Source organism: Sparus aurata, chromosome 19 (assembly GCF_900880675.1).
Source record: "Sparus aurata chromosome 19, fSpaAur1.1, whole genome shotgun sequence".
Taxonomy (NCBI): domain Eukaryota; kingdom Metazoa; phylum Chordata; class Actinopteri; order Spariformes; family Sparidae; genus Sparus; species Sparus aurata.
In genome coordinates, this window is record NC_044205.1 from 22,340,021 (window position 1) to 22,360,339 (window position 20,319).

The window sequence follows — 20,319 nt, forward strand, 5'->3', positions numbered from 1 at the left end:
TTTCCAAGAAAGGTCTGAGCTATTTTTTGCTTGGCATAACAAACCACCTCCCACCAAATAAACAGCAACAGAAACCTCCATGTTTCTGCAGTCGGGTTCCTGCCAAGGCCTGGTTTCAACCTTTTTGTTGAAAGTCTGACAGGAGGAGACCCGAGGCTGGTTTGTGCTCCATGTAGAGATACATAGAAAACACGTGAAACTTTAAGAACATGCATACATTTAAAAAAAAATGGCAAAAGTTACTATGAGATTGCATGGGTGTTCTCTTTTTCTTTTATTTCGGGAAATGTGGAGAGCTGAATTTTTACCCGGACATGACAAAAATTCTTGAATATTTTTTTGTCTTTTCCATAAAAAGCATGAACATGAAGCACGAGCCAGCCAGAGGGAGACACAATTGGCAGGCTGTGGTTTCTCTCCAGCAGGTTTTTTTTTTTAGGGAATTGATAAAAAGGTGCATCTCCACTGATTTGCTCTCGCTGGCTACAGTTTCCTCCATCCTTTACTCCTTTGCAATTAGGAAAGAGACACTCCAACAACATGCATAAAAATGTTAGTAAAAACTTCTCGAACTACTCACCCAGCACAAGCATCTGTGCAACAGCTGCTTCCCCGAAAATCATGTCGCGCCCACCTTCAGCTCGTTCACAGAAGTCCTGCTTAGTCACAGCTCACTAATTGGCCATCCTGATGAATTAGTGTCGGGGCAGATCACTCAATGGCGGCCCAGGTGCTGTTGCCAATAAATGAGCTCTCTGGCAGAGTAGAACCGCTGAACGGTGAACAGAAAGAGTCGGACACATCAGATAGTTTTGTGCAGGGAAGCGGTTAATTAAACAATATTTAAAATGTGTAGGATGTACCAACTGGATACTCGAGGCTTCGATCATTCTGTGCGCGTATTGCAAGAGTAGTTGTTATTGATATGTAGATAATTGTTCTGTTATTTAGGGATTGTCCTCGATAATTGCATCAAATTGTACAAACGTAAGAATAGATTGAACCTGGCAAATGTACAACATGAGTGCTGGTTAAAAAAGTTGGGATAGACTAGACGCAGTAATTCTTCTGTCTCCCTGCAGGCGTATGGAGGTGATGGCTTCATTCAGAGGATCAAACGTGTGGCCTTTGATGCCAGATCCACCATTATGGTAAGTTTATGAGAGTTCATACACGTATGATATCATGAATATTAACATAGAAACATAATATTGTTGAAGTTCAAAATGCTCATTAAGTAGCGTGTCATATTGATTTTGTCAATATGTTTCAATTCAGTTAGCTAAAAACAAGTCAGGCTACTGTATATTGTTATAATAATCATTCATGCGACACTTTTAGTTTTAGTGAGAGGTTATTGCAAGTAGGTACTTCAGTTAAAGCTGCAACAAGCTGTAAACACAGAACTAATACATTTTATACATAAAACTTGTTAGCTTATAGTTATTTATCATTGAAGCATCTAGCAGACAAATAGCAACATTAGCATTAATCTGTAGTTACCGTCCAGCTGGCAAAGCTCTATATTCACACTTATTTTAGCTCCATTTTTGGTCTCCACCATCTCCTGAGATGAATGTCTAGATTTTAAGCGGCTAAATGCTTTATGTTTACAAGCTAGTAGCTAACTTTGCCTCTCTGTCACTTGGTGCTGTAAAAGTAGGTCAGAGTGGGTCAGTTTTGATGAGAATAGTGAGAGTGAGCAAAAATATTAAAAGTGCAGCCCTAACCAAAACAGTGAGCTAAAAGATGCTAAAACACAACGTAAAATTAAGGGGATCTGAGTACTAATAACTCTCTGTAGCTTTGTCTGTATGAAAGACCCGTTTGTGTAGCTTTAAAGTCTAGTTTACATAAGCTAATTGGCCAATTATATAATGTTGCACTAATTAGTATTTGCTATACTGATGGGCTACACAAGAGATACATCTCTGTTCTTTACCTTTACAGTTGAACTGTTTATTATCATGATACTACTGAACACCTTGTGCTTGTTGATATGCGTCACACCGTGCCTCTTCTTGACTGCATTTGCCAATTTATGGTAAATCCTGTATATATGCACGGCGCACAGAGTTCAGTAACACTGTAAAACAAATGCCCGTGTGCCCTGCTCTTTCCCTCTGGGAGGAAAACAACATTCAGAGGACAACACTGCGAGTACAACTGAGAATATGCAATGCGGGCTGTAAACACAGTATGGGGAAAGAAGAATGGGCAACGGAGCGGGAGGAGGTGGAGTGATTAGGAAAGAGTGGAGGTCAGGAGGCTGAACTTGCTTCTCCTCCCACTTTTACTCTAAGCAGTTGGTTCTTTTGGGAGAACTGGTGTTTATTTTACCAAGGGTGTGATAGGAATGTAAATACAGCTGTGTTGCAATGCTCCTCAGCTGGCACAGTCGTCCTTAACAACATCCTTAAAGGGATGTAGAGAACTCCTAGAGGAAAACTACAGGTTTCATATCCTGTAAATGTTTATATAGAAGGTATAGTGACTTGTGAACTTAACCTTGACGAGGATAAAAGGCTTGTGGGACATTTTCATTCAAGATTTTTACAGCTTTAAGTCCAGGTTTGACAGTATTTAAACAGTAGAATAAAATCTGTCAGAGATGAGTTAAGCTTTTAATACAAACCCAATATTACATTTCTTTTGGCTAATGTGCAGGACTTTATCTGTTCTCATTAGCAACAAATAGCAGTAAGCACAAAAGTAAAGCCTCCATGCTTGAAGGGCTTGTCTCCTACACCTGTAAGAGAGAGGACATGCTGTTTCTCTTCTGGCTTCCCGGAATCTGTCGAGCTGCAAGCATCGCCACGACTCGTCTTGCTCACAGTGACATGAAATGATACAAAGCATATAGGCTGCAGCCATCACCTTGCCCCCGAAGAGCCTATCTAAATGCATGCCTTGACAGGAGCATGAGGAAGCAGCCACATTAGGCTCAATGACTCATAGCCAGCTGTGTTAGCATAGCATACGCCATCTCTACCTCGTCTAGCATCACACAGCACCGGCAATTACCATCCTTCTTGCAGTGGCAATGACTGGAGGGAATGTGAATATTTCTCTTCTCCTCAGCTCGGTGGCTGACAGAAGTTGTGACAGAATACTCCCTCCTAGGAACATTGTCTCTGATGTATCCGGCTATATTAGGGCCAAATGACTCATTTGTCAGCGAGAACATTTAAAGAAGAAATTGAAAATTTGCCCCTTACTGACTCGGCCATTGTTGTGCCCGCAGGAGGCGATGGGTCGTGTTTTTGCAGGAGAGGAGTAATACACGTTTCATTTTATATGCAGTTATTTCAGGCCATGGACGTGAATGGAAAGTCATGACCAGTGAGCAGTTCAAACTGTTGGAATTGTGCATGTAGTGTATTTCCATTTAACTGATTACTCTTTGGGCGTCTAATGCTGAGTTCACTCTGAAAGATTGCAGCCCCGATTTTGCTCTTAGTGAAGTGTTGTAGAAAAGAAAAGGTAAGCGTTAAAAAAACATTAAAAGATGCAATCAGCGAGTTTGCAGATTTGACATCAAAGCAGGTTAAATGTCTGGTTATCTCTGGGTCCGGTCAAGGAGCCTTGCAAAGAGACAACCTGAGCACACGACCCTCTGCTGTCATCTGCAGTCGCAATCTGAACCCAGTCTTATCATGCGTCCACTTGTGTGAAGGGGGCACAATAACAAAGATTTCTATCAAGAGTACGTTGACAGAGACACAAGCTTTTCAGTATTTCTAACTGCGTCGTCCTTGCTTGAACCCAAATACCAGCAGGACGCCAACTCTCCCTGCAGAACAGATGATCCCCGCTGTCCAAGTATAACAGTCCAGTCTCTCACCCACATTTATTTTCTTTTAACAATTTCACCTCAAGCGTGTTTTCTTGACAGTTTGGAGACCAAGCAGACTTGTCGAAGATTCCTCCTCGTGAAAGATCTTGCAATGTGTAATCCCCTTATCGCTGATCATTCAGTAGTGTTCAAACCAAAAGAACTCCCAAGATTTCTGTTTTAAAGAGAGAAAGTCTAGTAGTCTAACAGCAGAGCTATATGACGGCTTTGAAAGATATGTTGTATGATTAAGGCGGATGTCACCGAAGTATTCTGAATATACGATCTACTGGTGGTAATTAAGAGAACAAAAGAAGTCTGAAAAAGCTTGAAGCTTGATTTGTGCTTCACATTGAATTGGCTTAGCCTCTCTGTAGATGTTTACCCTACGTCGTTGCTTGACATCTTCAGAAATGTAACTGCAGATCGCAATGCCTGTGATTGGTCTGCTTGGTAGCATTTCTAGCTTCTCCTCTGGTGCTCAGCCGCGGTGGTATACAGGACATGCAGTTTCCCCAGTAAACACACCAACCTATTCGGCTGTTGCAGTGCCTCCAGTGGCAAAAACAGCCTTGAAGAAACCAAGCCCTACTTCCAAGCTTGATTAGTATGGGGGGGGTTAGTCTTCCATTTGGACACTGGGCCTGTCCCCTCTGCCTAGCTAAGATACAAACAGCTGTGAGCCGAAGAGGTTGCTGTGATTACTGGAGTACCGCTGTATCACCTCCACCAGCAACAGTACAGACCCACCACGTAGGTGATTACGTAGGTTATGATATAGGCTCTGCATAGACTCTATGTGCAACCATAACTTGCCTTTCCAGCCTTTCCTTGCTTACGCAGGGTCGAGATATAATAAATAAATGTAATTCAAAGTTAGGATACATCACAGTATGTGTGTGCAAAACATGTAGGTACAGTATGTGTTTGAGTTTGCGGTTATGAGATTACAGGCGAAGGATAAGCGTGTGTGTGTGTCTGTGCAGAAAATATCTTCAGACAGACTGCTGTATAAAGGTGGACCTTTGCTTATGTTTGAAGTCTGACAGTTATTTATTTATTTCAGTTCAAACTGTACAATGTCAAAAGTACATGAGACCCAAAGGATTATAGATAAAAGGGTACAAATCTCCAATCTGGTCATGAGTATAAAAACAAAACAAACAAGATGAGATGGAATACAAAGTATAACATAATACAGACATCCTAGAATTGCACAACTGAAATTTAATTAGTATTAAAATATTAAAGCCTGCCTGAATTTCTGCAAATGATTTGTGACCTCCCTCTAAACACACCCGCGAAGCTTAATGGCGTAATGCAAATGAACGAATAAATGAATAAATGCAGTATTGCTGCTGAAAACATAAAAACCTGTTTGCGATTTTTTTCCCCCCACAAATATTGTCGGATGGGCCCTCTAAATAGGATTATGAAATTCATTCTACCTAATAGCTGGAAGGCTCTTTAATATTGTAAACGCTGGCTGTTGAAAGAGATGTAACACTTGGAGGCTCACTCTACATCCATGGTGTAGTGTACAAAGGAAGCAGTGAGGGAAATGAAAGAAAAAGGATCAATTGGTTCATTTGTTGTCTTATGTGTCAATTTGAGAAATAAGGTCAGGGCTGGATTAACTAATTTTGGGGCCTGGGGCAAGCATGAAGCTTCTGGCCCCCTGCTGAACCCCAGTTCATCCCAGTTTATCAACTGTGCATGCATCCTGTTCCCTTCAAGTAGCACATCATCAAGGGTGCATGCAGTAAACTACACATGGCTACTACTTACTGGATTTTGTGGCCATCATTGGCTATAATTGCTAATCATTAGTGTAGCTCTGTAGGCGTCCCCATTCTTAGTCCTACCAAGCCCTGATTGGTCAGTTGATGTGGTGCTGAGGTCCAGGGCCCTGCCGGTCAGTTGCCAGCTTTGTTTGGTTGGTAATGCAGACTTGCCAAATACAAGAAAGAAGTAGGAGGGTGTGTGAGTAGATACAAATGTCTCTTACCATTTATATTTAAATCAAGAGCATAGTAGCTTTTAAGAAAAGTAGAGCATGTGGTCTTATTGTGGTTGGTGTAAACAAGCTTGAATTTCTTCTGAGTAATACTTTTCATGTGTAATTTCATGTGTTGTTCTTTGCTCTGTCACTTCTGTCATATTTGTTCCAATATTTCTATATTTCCCTCAACCCACTCGCATCTCTTTCAAACTTTTACTTTTGTCTCCCTCCCTCACACTTCCTCTGTTTTGTTTTCCTTTCATCTTTTGTTGTCTCCTTTTCCTACTTCAGTCAGTGTTCCGCAGCTCTCCGCTGCTGGGCTGCTTCCTGTTCGGCCTACCGCTGGGTGTAATTAGCCTGATGTGCTATGGCATCTGCACGGCTGAGTCGGATGACGGTTCGGATGACATCGACGCGCACAAGAGGGAGGGCCTGACTGACGAGGAGGAGGAAGAGGAGGAGGAGTGTCAACGCACCCCCGAGCTGGAGGGCCCCGACGAGGACGAGGAGGACGAGGCTGGCGAGAAGGATCCCGATGAGAAGAAAACCGATTAACACAGGGGGCTCCCCGTCGGATAGAGGATGTTAGGCCTAGTCAAATGCAGTGACATGAAACTCAAAGACATATCAATGTATTACTGGTTCTGCTTCTTTGTCTTTCATATCACTTCTCCTCAAAGCCCCTCCAGCACAGACTATTTCTCCCATCTCTGAGTTCTGTGTGTCAGTTTGTAAGGTCAGCTGCTCAGCGAAGCCACTGAATCACGTTTAAAAAACTAACAGCCGTTTTTAATGACGGAGTGAAAAGAAGAACGGCTGTGAACCAAACATACCACTTATTTATTATGATTCGACCAAGCAGTGGTTTATTCCCTGTGATGTGTGACCCTTTCTCTGGCATTGTTACGCTGTTGTTTTGCAGCCACTTAAAAGCCCCTTATTATATTCAATTTGTTTGTTTTTTTATTTTTCCTGTTCATTATGATAATCCTAGACTTGTAGATACAGTAGAGAGTAGATGAGTCTCGCCTTCACACTGAATACAACATAATTACAGACATTTTGTTCACCTTTTTCCCCCCAACCCAAAGTGTAGGCTTAGTGAAAAAGTAAAAAGTGTAGAAAGCAAAAGAAGTGCCCAAGAAGGAAAAATCTGCCATAAATGTTTTTTTTTTTTTTTTATCGTATGTCATTGCCTGAAAAATATTCTTCTTCCCTCTCCTCTAGGGATGAAAAGTGCCGAGCATTATAACTTATTACTCATGCCAGCCACCTGTTAAGTGTCCATTTATGCAGAGAGCTGATGAAAAAAGTTGAAATGGTAATTCACATCAATCTGTCAGACACTGGAATAAGGCAAATGCATATTTTTTTTTATTCGCTTCAACCCAACATGACCAACCAGCCATAAATTCTTGTTATAGAAGGTGTGTACCTGTACGGCAGACACCTATAACATGCATCAGTAGCTCCTGCAGCTTTTAACAACTCATATTCCTCAGATAGCCCGGCTCAGGTCTGTTTCCATATTTCAATCTGTCCTCCATCACTGGTTGCTATATTGAATTCAGTAGGTAGGTTAAAGTTTACATCCCGATGCACTGAGAAGTAACCGGAGCATATAGAATATTAGGACCTTCTCCCTACTTAGTTTATCACTTTTCCCTTCCCCCGTGTTTTTTTCCCTTCTTTTTTTCTGTGAAGCCCACTGTTGTCAGTTTTCTAAAGGCACAGAAATCCATCTGTATCCTATTTTCATACCCTTGTGACTATAAAAATAAAACAGCTGAGATCAAGTTGGGGTTATGGCTCCCTCTTGGACTCCGTGGCCAGCCTGTTCCACGAAAAGAGCAAGTGTTTCAAAAAATCTGCTACAGCCGATGTAATACCATTTTTATAAAAAATGCACAGCAGTGTCTGCCTTGTTGGATTTTGGGGTCAGTGTCGCCTTTTCTGGCAAGAGGGGGCATGTTAAAGGTGCAGCAAGCCATTCTGAAGAAAGATGGCTGATTGTTGAGTCTCATCCACAAAGTGTCTGTGTATGACGATTAGGAAAGGAGACTAAACAATCAACTATGTTTAAAGGAGCAATATGTAAGAGTTAGTTGGAAAAAAAAATTGACAAATGATTAACAGAATGTTAAAAAAATGGCAAATTTGACATCATGACATGTATTGTGTTGTAGAGATGTTTTGTAAAGGCCTCTAAAGTCTAAAACTCCTGTGCTAGCAGTGTAAACACCAACAGTTCCCTCATGGCCCGAGCTCCAAGTCCGGACCACTAGCTGCTCGGCTAACTAGCTAACAGCAGCTAGAGTTGGCAGCAGTTAGCCGTTGCCCTGGTAATTTGATGCTCCCTTTTTTTCTTCCACAGAATGAATTAAACCGCTCACTAATTCTTACACATTGCACCTTTTAAAGCATCTGAAAATGTGTTTCAGAAATTATTGACAAATGACAGTCAACACTCAGAAACTCAGGGTGTAATCTCGACATCTTTATACATATACTGCCACTCCAACCCAGTGAGAAGAGCACAGACAAAACACAACTACTGTATAAAACCTCTCCTGTTACATAACCAGGATGCTTCTACATTTAGCGTATGAATGTTGAAACATGTTGGACCTCATTGCTTTTAGTAAGACGCTGATAATTTAGTGTTTGACACCTGGGGAAATATGCTGGTTCACTTTCTTGCCAAGAGTTATATGAGAAAGTAAGGTATCAGTGGCATGTCAGAAGCGGACGTTTGAAGTCCGTGCCACTAGCTGGTTAGCTTAGCACAAATAACGGAAATGGCGGGAGACGGCTAACCCAAATCTTTCTTTCTTCTGTTGAGTTTTGTGGCGGTTGGCATCCGTATCAGTTGCTGTAACGCCACGTACTCAACTGTATCACAATCAAAACTGTTTAGTGTCCACCCAAATGGATCCCTTTCACAACTCTGTCCATCTATCAAGACCTTATCCAAATATGTCCTCATGGTTCAAGAATTTCCTGGCAGCATCCCGCAACATCTTAGTCCTTTCAGACTTGTCCATGCAGATATTGTGATCAGCTCTGTTTCTTCCCTGCAGTACCTTTTTCTCTTTTTCAGTTTTATTTCCGAAATTCTTTGTGCAGGCACTTCACTTGCTCTTGGTCTTCCCTCCACTACTTCACGCTGCAAATGTCCTTCCTACATTCCTTCTGTCTTCTTTATATACCACAGAAATACATCAATACGCCATCTGAGATGAGCTCTAAAGGTGCACTTTCTCCAACAGCTGCCCTTCAAAATTCAAGCACATTACTGTCTTCTCGCCTCATATACAGCTGTGAGATCCCGTAACAACTTGACCTACTGACAGTGGAAGGCTACCGGTCCCTTCTTCTTTAATTCTGATCAGAGTGTGAATCTTCGAGGCTCATACACTTGATATACATTCAACCATAACCATCCCATTTCGTGTAATCCTGCTCATCACCCTGCTCCAAGTTTTCCTCCCAAAAAATCTCGAACCACGTGTGGATCTTTTAAAATCCCATCCGTTAGAGCCATCATCCTCACAAGATACAGTCTCCTCTGTCCGCATATTCCGACTGGAATCACTCGCAGAACTACTCATCTTTCTTTTTATTTTCAAGTCTTCATGTGTCCTCATCTCCAATTCTGCTCTCAGATTCATGCTCCGATGCCATTTCGACCATCATTTCCCATAGTTTGCTGCCTGCCCTGCTCTTTCAAAAGATTTCAAAATCTACCAGCCAAAATCTCTAGTTTTATTCACCTTACACTAAGCCAGGATAGCTGTTTCCCCCACAGATCTAACAATCGAAATCCGGATACAGCAGTGGAGACGGAGCTCTGTTCGTTCCTCAGCGGTGCATAAAGCTAAAGAAGTTCGACTTCGAGGATATAAAATTGCCTGGCTCTTCCGCGTAGAGCCTGTGCGCTAGAGACTTCCCCTGACCGAGTCAGCTACCTTCCTGTTGGAATAGGAATTAAATGATTGTATCGTGCGGTTCTTTTAGACTTTCCAAATGGTCACGAACTGAACGGCTTAAATTATGATAGTGAAACAGCTAAACAGCCGAGATATGCGCCTATCTTCAAATCTAACTCTTGGCGAGGAAGTAAACAAGCATTCTTCCTCAAATGTCGAGCTATTCCTTTTAGAGGAACACACTGGATCATTTGCTCTGCATTTGTTTTACATTAATCATGTGAAACGTTAACTGCATTATATTTGACGCACAGAGCTGCAAAGCAATTATAAGTCTGAAATGAGCAATGAAAGCCTCTTTAACAGGCTCTCTCTCAAGAGGACTTCAACACGCGGTGATGAACGAGCATTAAGTTCATTCTCGACCTTGGGAACAGCGGTATGAGCAGTTCAGTAATCTCAACTCCAGGTCTACAACCTGACTTTATGTGACAACTGAGCAAACTGTTCAGCGGGACTTGAATTACAATGATATATTCAAATGATAATGAATGTTTAGAGGTGTCGTTGCTATTATTGTGCGAAGCTAATCCCCAATCCCCCCCCCCCCCGCCTTCTGTGACCCTTTTTAAAAAGTGTAGCTGAGTAATAAGATGGCTACAAAGGTTTGTTGTTCATCGTTGCTCATTTCATCGTGCTTTCGAAAGCGCAGTAAATCTTGATCGACTTAGGCACCTCAACCTAAGCACACCTGTTGTTTTTAAATATACAGAGGTTATCTGTACGATTACTGTGAAACTGCACTAAAGAAAAAACCATGCCCTCGCCTTGCCTTCTGGTCTTTGTAGTTGCCTACCATTCTCTGCCAAACTTCCTCTTTGGGTTTGAATTGAGATTGTCACACTTTATTACAGGTTTGAAAGATTGAAATAAAGATTGTCCTCTTTTTTTTCTTCTTGACTGGTATCTTTTTTTTTATCTGACATATGTGCCTGTTTTTGAATTACCTGCCCGTCTTCCATTTAGATATCTATTTCTCCATCTATCTCCAATTATCATACGTATAAATGTGTTTTTTCCCCCCTTCTTTTTCTCCTCTACATTATAATCCTACGTAGGGGTGTCGACTCAATTACAGCAGATATAATCAAATTTTGGGAGATCCTGGTTTAACCGCGGCTGATTGCATTAGTTGATGTGAAACTCATTTATTTTCTTCTCTTCAGGGAATGACGGTGCGCACAAGTCAGACTCTGCAATGTGACTTTTACACAATGAAAAATCACAATGTCACAGCGTACTTTCTGAAGCCCAACCCTCTCACAGTTGGTTAAAAAAAAAAAACATGTTGCTTTTAAGACGTATGATTTTTCAGATCTCATGAAGCAGGAACATTTTTCCGTAAGGTTGTCATTTCGGGGATAAATTGCCGCAAAAGGGGGGGATAATATATTACTACATCAGAATCGGTGTCATTGAGTGGCTCCGATGCAAAGTAATTCATCGCTCAATTACCTCGCCATATATTCTGAGAATGAGCTTCATTGTGTGGCAAATGAAGGAGGCCTGCTGTCTCTTTTTTTCTTTTGGGGGGAACCAACAATTCAGCGCAATAGACAAGGGCAATTACACTTCGCCTCTCATTCTCATTCTGGTTCTTCTGTTGAAATGGCAAATTAAGGCGAGGTGGCAATCATCTCATTCCTGACTCATGTGGGAGGTGTTTTCACGGCTTCGGGGTCACATGTCAGGTCAAGGTAAGAGACAGATGGTTATTTCAGTTAATGCTTCAAGCCTGTGATTCAAGGATATCTGAGCTCAGTTTGTGTCACTCAAGAAGATGTGAAACGGCTGATTAGCTTTGCTCACCATGGAAACCAACCCACACGTTTACTCTGGGAGTCTTTGCAGACCCAGTTAGAAATGCAGTATGTATCTTTTTTGCATTATGGCTGACGGACGGCTGCAGCTGCTGAAGTCCATCTGTTTTCTGCCACTAATTACACAAACAATGTAGGCAAATTTGCCCTTTCGAGATATCGCCTCCTGTCATTAAATGGCTCTTTCGTGTGCGTTGTATTTTCTCTGCAGTTTGCTAATATCTTAAAGCCCCTGTCCGCCTCTTCCTGGCGCCACAACTTCACGTCAGCAGTTCAATTGTGTTTAATAGCCGCTTGTCAGCTTGTCAGTCGATAGATGGTGCTTGTTGCCGCCGCTTTTCTTCTGAATGGCCTGACATTTTGGAACGCTTTTCTTCGGGGCAGTTGCGAAAATGACTGCTGCCCATCAAAGCCGTTATAAATTCTCCTGCATCAAACGCGTCAAACACACAATCGCTCACACACAGTCCTGCCCAGGATAAAAATCTGCCAGTTGAAAGCAGGTAAGGACGACGAAGAGTCAAAAAACTGTTTCAAGAATACGACAGTGCTTATCCAACTAAATACTGATAAATACTGATAATTTAACCATGAAGACAGAGAACAGTCAACACTGTGGTGTTGTGCATGCATTTTACATTTTAACCATAATATCTCTTTTGATGCAGTACGGACAACCTGATTTCTCCATTAGTTCTCCCCTGTGACTGTACATTATTAAAATCAACCCCTTACCCCTCTTCTGTTAGCCTGTCGTGCTTTCCACATCTCATTGCACATATATAGACTCGTCTACAATGATAAAATGGAGGAACTCTTAGTAATATTTAATTCAGCCTTAGATCTTAGCAGATTTAGTGGGCCAATTTACAGGTTACGACAGCAGTTGTCTAGCGAGTCATTTTAGCTAACGTTCCAATGCTCCATTGAATCAGTTTATAACTCTAAATTCAAAAATTCCCATGCAAGGCCTTTTCAAGTGTATTGTTATTAGTCCTAGTATTCCAGGTAGCTAAACCTGAATCTCCTATTTTTCATTATTAGAATCAACCCTTCCTACCCCCTGCCCTCGCAGATTTCAGGTGTAACTTGCTAGCTAGCTTTTTATTCTAAAGCTTGTTATGTTCCAGAGGCTTAAAATGATCAGACGTTTGGAAAATGTCATGTCCGTGAGTCATTACATATGACATGTTATACTTTTTGGTTACAAAGGCTATAGTTAATCCAGTCTAACGTGTCTTGTTAAGTAATCCCTGCTCTTATCAGAAGTGTGAAATTGTCACAGTTTTGTTTACAACATATAATACGTCAATTAACATTCCATTTTCAGGATTTTAATGTGTTTACATGTCAAAAAAAGGCGGTTGTTAACAAGTGGCTAAACGAGGCTACAGAGGTTGTAGGAGACTCATCTACTCACTTGTCCATCTTTAGTTGCAAACTATTTTAATTAATTTATAGTAAATGTAAAAAGTATAGTTTAAGACGCTTAGCAGTGGTGAAGTCATACAACTGGGACAATGCTTATTTATAGTCTAACGTTAACTTTTCACTCCTGGCAATTCAGTTTAGCCTATGTTGACCAAATCCTACCTGGTTTTCTGCAATAATTCAAAATCCCGTTGAAAAATCCCACGGGCTTCTTTTGGAGGGAACCAGGATGATGCTAATTTCCAGATTAGCCAACAAAAATACATTATCCCTTTGGCGCTCTTATGGATCAAAAGAAATTATGGTATCTCCTGCCCCTACCTCCTGTGCCGTGTTTGGACAATTGCTGTTCGGGGTTCAGTAAACAGTCAATTACAAACAATAAAATCCAGGATATGTGCAGCTCAGCGCCTCATCCAGACCTCATATCTCGGTTTGTGACAAATCTTTATTTATAGCTGGTGCGAACAAATGATGTACAGCTCTGCAGAGGATAACAAGTGCATGGCCCATATTATCCCTGTCACCTCTAAGTGCACTGTAAGCATTTCCCAGTAGAGTGTTCCTGCTTATCACTCTGCCAAGGAGCTGCTGCCACACAGCAGCCGCCTAATGATGTTGCCCGGGTCGTGATCATTTACTGAAGGGACCTGTCCCCTCGGGGGGGTCAGAGTGACTTTCAGCACCTGAGACGTAACTGAGCGCAGCTGCCGTCACCATCACTGCCACCATTGCCGCGGGATATTTCCATCCTCCAGCCTGATTTTCCAAAGAGCTGAAAAATCAGCTTTCACAGTCGAGGCAGAACACAGGTTCATCAACACACGGATGAGTGTTTGCCTTGCATGTGTGTCTATGTCACTGCCTGTGTTTAATCTGATCCTTAGTCCCATCACGCAGATGTTCAGAGACGTTTCGTGATTTGCACGCTGGGTCTTGAGCTTACTTCCAAGGCCCCCTATGGAGACAGTATCCAGCAGGGTTTTAATGATCATACAGTAGAGCGCAGTCACAGATGGTACAGTACAGCCACAATAGACTCTTACTGTACATGCACACACTGTTGATGCGAGCAGCTTTTTGCTGCTAAACGAGAAGCGGGAGTGCTCGTGGGAACTGCCTGAATCCAGCTAACCCCCCTAAAAACTGAATATCTCAGGGAAATATTACTGGGGCATGAGGAGCTGAGCGCTATAGTCTGTGAAGAAGGTGGGATTTATTTAAGTTAAGAGCTTTTGCATGATAATCCTTTCTGGGGCATGTCTAGAACATTCTGAATGGGTTGGGTCACGAGCTCGGAAGAGAAGGCTGTCGGTTGAAATGAAATATTCTGTAGCTTATATACTGTCATACATATATATATATATATACATATACAGTACAGATTTTTCATACGTACCTGTGATCAAAAAGCTTTGAGCAAGAGTTAAGATTCACAACAAGCCAATCATGGAGTATATTCAACACCTAGTGCAGCGAACAAAGCCTGACATGAAGTGAGATCAATGGATCCTCTTACAGTGATTTTGAAATATTAATGTCGTTCTTTAAATAATATAGCTGTACTGTAAAGGGTATACAGTACGTGACTTGTGTTTTGTGTTTTAGTACAGTTTAGACCCCTACTGGCATATTAAAATATTTATTGCCGGATTGATGTCTGATATTATCTGCTTATCCTTTTTATCTCTCGTATCAACAGCAGCGCTGGACGTTCTGATGCCAGTTTTACCTCGTCAGTACACGATTTGATCCGTTTTGATTCCGTGCCGAACAAACATACAGCAAATCTGTCCAAATATTCCCAAAGCAAGAGGGATGCAATGACAAAGACTCAAATCCAACGTAGGACACGAGAATACTTAAAACCATGACATGTAATACCTTTTTATCCTGTGTACACAGGGCAACGGGCCAGAAGAGTATTAAAGTACTCTGACTCACCAGATGTAGGCTGTTGGTGTAAGCCTGCCACCGGGTGCCTATGTGTGCTTTCTAAAACTTGCTGTTACCAAAATGCATTGTGTGGATTAAACAAATAAAATATAACGTTTTACTCAGCGAGCTTTAGATGTGCTGGTAGGTCGATTTTTCGTCCTTCAGTTAGAACCCGGCTAGCTGTTTTCCTCAGTTTCCAGTCTTTGTGCCGCCCTAAGCTAGACTGACTGTCTCCTGGATGCAGTTTCAGATTTAATAAACAGACACAAGAGCGGTAATAAGCTTCTCAGTGAGATCTTGACAGGAAAGCAAATTCTTCAAGAAGTGCAACAATCCCTTCCGGAACTCTTAATTGGTCGACTGAATAAGGCTGAAAGAAAAGAATATAGTTGTTGCACTTACGGCAGATGACAAGTGACGAGTGACATCCACGTAATGAAGTGGTAATCCCAAGATCGCCCCCGTCTGTACACACCCCTGCACTGGAGAAAGTGCATTTGAAATGTAGCAGATGCCTTTGAGAGTTCACGTAAACAATGACAAGTCGAGTAGAGACAACGGCTCCTGATGTGCTATTCTCTTGAACAGCAGTGTGAAAGTGCTGTTGGTGGTCATTACGGAGCATCCAACACCACGGAGGAATAACAACACAGCGCCTGCAGAGAGTAATAACATCTTAGTGCTCCTGTGGCCACATTCGGCTCAGGCCAGTGTTTAACTTTGCAATCTAATAGGAAATGTTTTCTTTTCAGCTCCCTCTGATTGCTTTTTAATTGGTTTTAGTGACACTGTCACCTCGTCTCCTCAATAGCCTGGAGACCATGTTGTGTTTTGCAACACCGAGGGAGCCCTGTAATATAATCATGGAATAATCATAATTAGGAAAACATAATTGTGAGCAGTTATTTGGTTTAAAATGACCCAGAGGTGCAAACTAATCTCTTAAAATACATCCTTGTTGATAGTCGATGGCGTAGGAGCACATGGAAGCTTGAGGCCTATTAATATTTTTGGGGACAACAACAACAAGTCGCTCCCACTCCTCTGGGCCTTTCTGCTAAAAAGTCTGATAGAAATCTTCTGGGATGTAATAAAACTCAGGATTTTTCTCGTTGTCGCATTAAAGTATTGTTATTCCATTAGGCTATGTTCAAAAGTGTAGTAGTAGTGTAGTGTTTATTATTCGGCCACTTTGGGCAAGTTATTGAAAGGACAAGTGGAAAACCATTCAGAAGCCAAAGTGATTAACTGCGAAACAAACTGACACTGACTCAAATTAATAAAATAGAATGTGGTGATTTTCTTATCCTTTTCCACAGATACCCAATTGAAAAAAGGTACAAACAAATTATTCTGAATGTTTTTCCTCGTCAACTTCATTGATTTTTCAGGGGTATTTCTTATTTCATTCCAGCAACACGTTTCAAAGTTGTGACAGGAGCAACAAAAGACTGGGAAAGTTGTGGGATGCTCAGCAAAAACACCTGTCAACATTCCACAGGTAAACAGTTAAAAGGTGGAACTGATGACACTTTTATGAAGGTGAATGCCTTTAAAAACAATAATCCACAGAGCTTGTAGAAAATCAAAGTATCGCCTGTCCGTAAAAAAACATGAAGATTGTGAATTAATCTTTTTCAAAATTTCGTCGGGTCCAAAATGATTGTTTTTGTTTATCTCCATGCAATAATTCTGACAGTTGGTTCCGGCTTCTTAACAAGGTTTGTGCGCCAATAATATAGAGAGCCAAAGCCTGGTTTGCTCCATGGGATCTTTTTTCGGAATGCCTTTGTATGGTAATGAACGGAGAGAGACAAATCATGTTTGCTCTCGCTTGTGTTGTGCCATGAACTACACATTTGATGTCAGTTTAAAAGATAATTTTCCAAGTCTATAAAGTCCTAGTTTTTCATAAAGCTAATGAGATGGAAGACTGTGAAAATTCGTAATTGTACAGATTTATAGGTGCTGTATCGTAGACAACCTGAACTATCCAGGAGGCTTCTTCAGTTCTAACTAACTGGAGGGGAGTTGCAGGTGTTTAAACTCAATAACACAGAGTTTAAAAGCCTGTAGCTCCCCTCGAATTAGTTAGAACTGAAGACGTCTCTTGGATGAAAGAAGAAACATCTTCTGAAAAACTGAAACACTGAAGATCCTGTTCCCTACAATGCACCCAGGATTACCATGACCTGGATGACTGAGAACCTTCATCAACATGTAGTTATAAGGACTACAAAGCCAACAGTTGCGTTTCTCGTTGAACGGTCACCAAAACCCGAAACCTAAACATTGTCATGAACATCTTGTTTCTGCTGTTTGTATTCCGCCCAATGCAAATAAAAAAAAAAAGCATACAACCCTGTGTTGTAAAATGACAAAATCCCCCCGAAATGTTGAAAAACTGCCACTCCAATTTCCAGTATCAATATAAAAGCTGTGGATTGTTGAGTTCCAACAGAGCAGGCTGATTGTGAGATGTCTGTCTTTGGTGTCTTTTGTATGGCCATGATGTGTTTATGTGACACAGCAGATAACAAACAGTAGCCCACTCAGTTTCAATGGGAAAATCTGTTACCAGGCAAACAAATATAAAAAAAACCCCTCAAACTATACTTTCTTGAAACTTCCTAAAACCTGCCTACCAGGGAAAAAAAAAAAAAAAAAACAAACCCCACAATGTCATTGTCAAGCAGCATTGCTTTAAAGGCAGTGACATGGGCTCTCTACGGGGACACAAGCAGCCTGGAAGAGTGGTACAGAAGTTGTCAACCATCCAGATAAATCTTCTCAGAGCTCCTCGCTGCTAAGACCACCCAGGAGGATCTGGCCCGGAGGTTCGTCAAGGACAGCCAGAGGCAGATTCAGAACTGGCCCTCAGCCCTGTTTCTCCCAAAGTGGGCTGTCATCTGTGACTTCAGTTCTATGTGTCTCTCTCTGTATGATGTGCGTGCCTGTTTGGTGTAGCTGCAAGTAGGGCAGAGATTGTCTGTCATGCGTTTTCCGCCTATCTGCACTTGGTTTAAACAGAGCGGAAAGCAAAAGAAAAAAAAAAAAAAGAAAAAAAAACCTGCTCACTGTGGGCTGTGCAGCTCTGGCCGACGATGACGGAGGAGGGGGAAAGGATGGGATGGCGCACCTGGAGTTAATGAGAAAAATTTAACGCTCGTACGCAACATGAGGGGTCCTGCAGGATCACAGCCTGCCACAGCGACTTAGAGGCAGCATTTGTCACGAGCGAAGAACGGCGAGCAGGCAGGCAGTATTGCCTTTTAGAGAGTCCTTTGCTTGCACCGGTTTGTATCAATCAGCTTGATCTTGACAGCAGCACGAGACGGAAAGAGAAGACGCCAAGTGTCCTCGCACAGTGATCTGAGCAATAATCAAAGATGGGGGCACTTTGCTATCTTTCCCATCAAGGGGTTTCATTGCAAAAAATCTTTTCTGTCAGAAGACACAATCGCTTGTTCCCTTTGAATGTCTTCATTGACTTGTAACTCCAAAATAGCCACATTTCCTTTAAAAGCAGTAACCATTTTGTCAGAGTAGATACCAGAACAGTTTTTTTTGTGTGTTGTTTTTCAAATGGTAGCCACTATAACTCTGAGATAAAAATGCTTGGTATGTTACAGAGCGAGAAGGCATCTCTTTTACATCGGTAACAATGTGCGTGTTATTGGAATCTGCACTTCACACTGATATTTTATTCATCTTCTCAGAGAAACACACAAAACAAATTGCGGCGCCTGGCACTGCTGCGGCGCACATCCTTGTGTTATGTGGAATACAGCATAATAACATTAAGATGGCATTCTTCCCAAGTGATGAATGCTGATGCTCTTTCTGCGTTGCTTTATCCATTTATCTTTCTTTGTAAATTATATATTCGTTCGCATTGATATTCTCACACCTCTCCATCAAATGCAGCTGGAGGAAACAGGAGATATTTATTCTGTTGTAGCTTTTGTAGTTTTTTAGCTGACTTAAGTAAAGATTTTTTTTTTTCAAAATCATCCGACAGCCTGTTATTCTGAAAACCAGCATTCATTATTTTGAAACATTGTTCTGGAAAAACACCTTATTAAACACTGTATATTATATATATATATATATATATATATATATATATATATATATATATATATATATATATATATATATATATGCCATTTGGTTCCAGTTTCTAACAAGGTTTATGGTCCACTTGTATAAGGAAGTTGGTAGTGCGTCGTATTAGTGTTTTTGTTAGCATCAACAGTGTTGGTAGTAAAATGCAAATGACTGAGTCGGTTGGTAAGCGCCCGGCTTCATTTCGGGACCCATCCCAGGTGCACGGTAACAAAACATGGAGCAAGACCAGCTGAAACCCGACTTAGGTGTCGACTGAATGTCGACTCAGGCTTTGTTAGTTGGAGTCACCCCAAGGAGCTTCAAGGGCTGAAAAGCAACGTTGAGATGGCCACTTTACTTTTGGACGAGTAAGCTAAAGTTTATATTTGTTTCGTGGCAAGTTAACGTTAGCTAACCTGGAATCTTTAGCGTGTTTTGTCACACTTCAGTTACGACTGGAATTGAACTTTTCAATGTCTCTTTTGTCTTTTAACCTAAACTGTGATCTTTTCCTAAACCTAACCAAGTGTTTATTATTATCACTGGTCACCATGACAGCGAAGGCCACATAACAATGGTCACCTGACCTTCATACTTTCTATCACCTCCAAATCGCTGTTGAAACAATGGGGTTTTTGGGACAATGGGGAAAAAGTGGTGCAACTAGAGTGCACCCATCCAGCCATTATCTGAAACAGCTTATCCATTTCAGGGTCATGGGGGGCTGGAGCTGATCTCAGCTGACATTGGGTAACAGCATACACCCTGGATGAGTCAGCAGTTCATCACAGGGCTGAGACAGCACACGCACAGTCACACCTATGGCAAATTTAGAGTAACCGATTAACCAAACACTCCTAGCACTTTTGAGAAGTTTTTTAAATGCCTGGTATTCGCTTTCATACCGAAGCTTTATGATAGTTGTGAAGAAATGTGAAGCTGCTTTAAATGGGGAGCTGTGTTCTGAGCTCAGAGTAATGCTGACATTTAAATAAAAAAAACTCAAAGTGTATATACAGAGCCAGCGAATTTGTGCTGAGGATTTTATCATGTGTGCTCTCGATTCAATAAATTGGTGTGCACAAATTGCTGAATAAAACCATGTCAAGGTTATCCACACAGAACATCCGCTTTAATGTCTCCATAAAACCCCAGGCGTCATGTGAAGATAATTGGTAAGATTTATAAATTAAA

The 20,319-nt window shown here is 41.5% G+C and overlaps 1 protein-coding gene and 1 long non-coding RNA gene across 2 annotated transcripts in view; one reads left to right on the forward strand and one right to left on the reverse strand.

Moving 5' to 3' along the window:
• tmx3b (thioredoxin related transmembrane protein 3b) overlaps nt 1-10,721 on the forward strand; it is a 37,134-nt gene extending 26,413 nt beyond the window's left edge. The window contains exons 15-16 of the mRNA XM_030398529.1: nt 1,083-1,151; nt 6,129-10,721. Coding sequence (XP_030254389.1) covers nt 1,083-1,151; nt 6,129-6,392 — 333 coding nt within the window. The 3' untranslated portion in view covers nt 6,393-10,721. The remainder of the gene's footprint in view (nt 1-1,082; nt 1,152-6,128) is intronic.
• The window catches only part of LOC115570162 (uncharacterized), a 95,429-nt gene continuing 75,368 nt past the window's right edge, over nt 259-20,319 (reverse strand). Inside the window, exon 5 of the long non-coding RNA XR_003981710.1 lies at nt 259-772. This is a non-coding gene — a long non-coding RNA (uncharacterized LOC115570162). The remainder of the gene's footprint in view (nt 773-20,319) is intronic.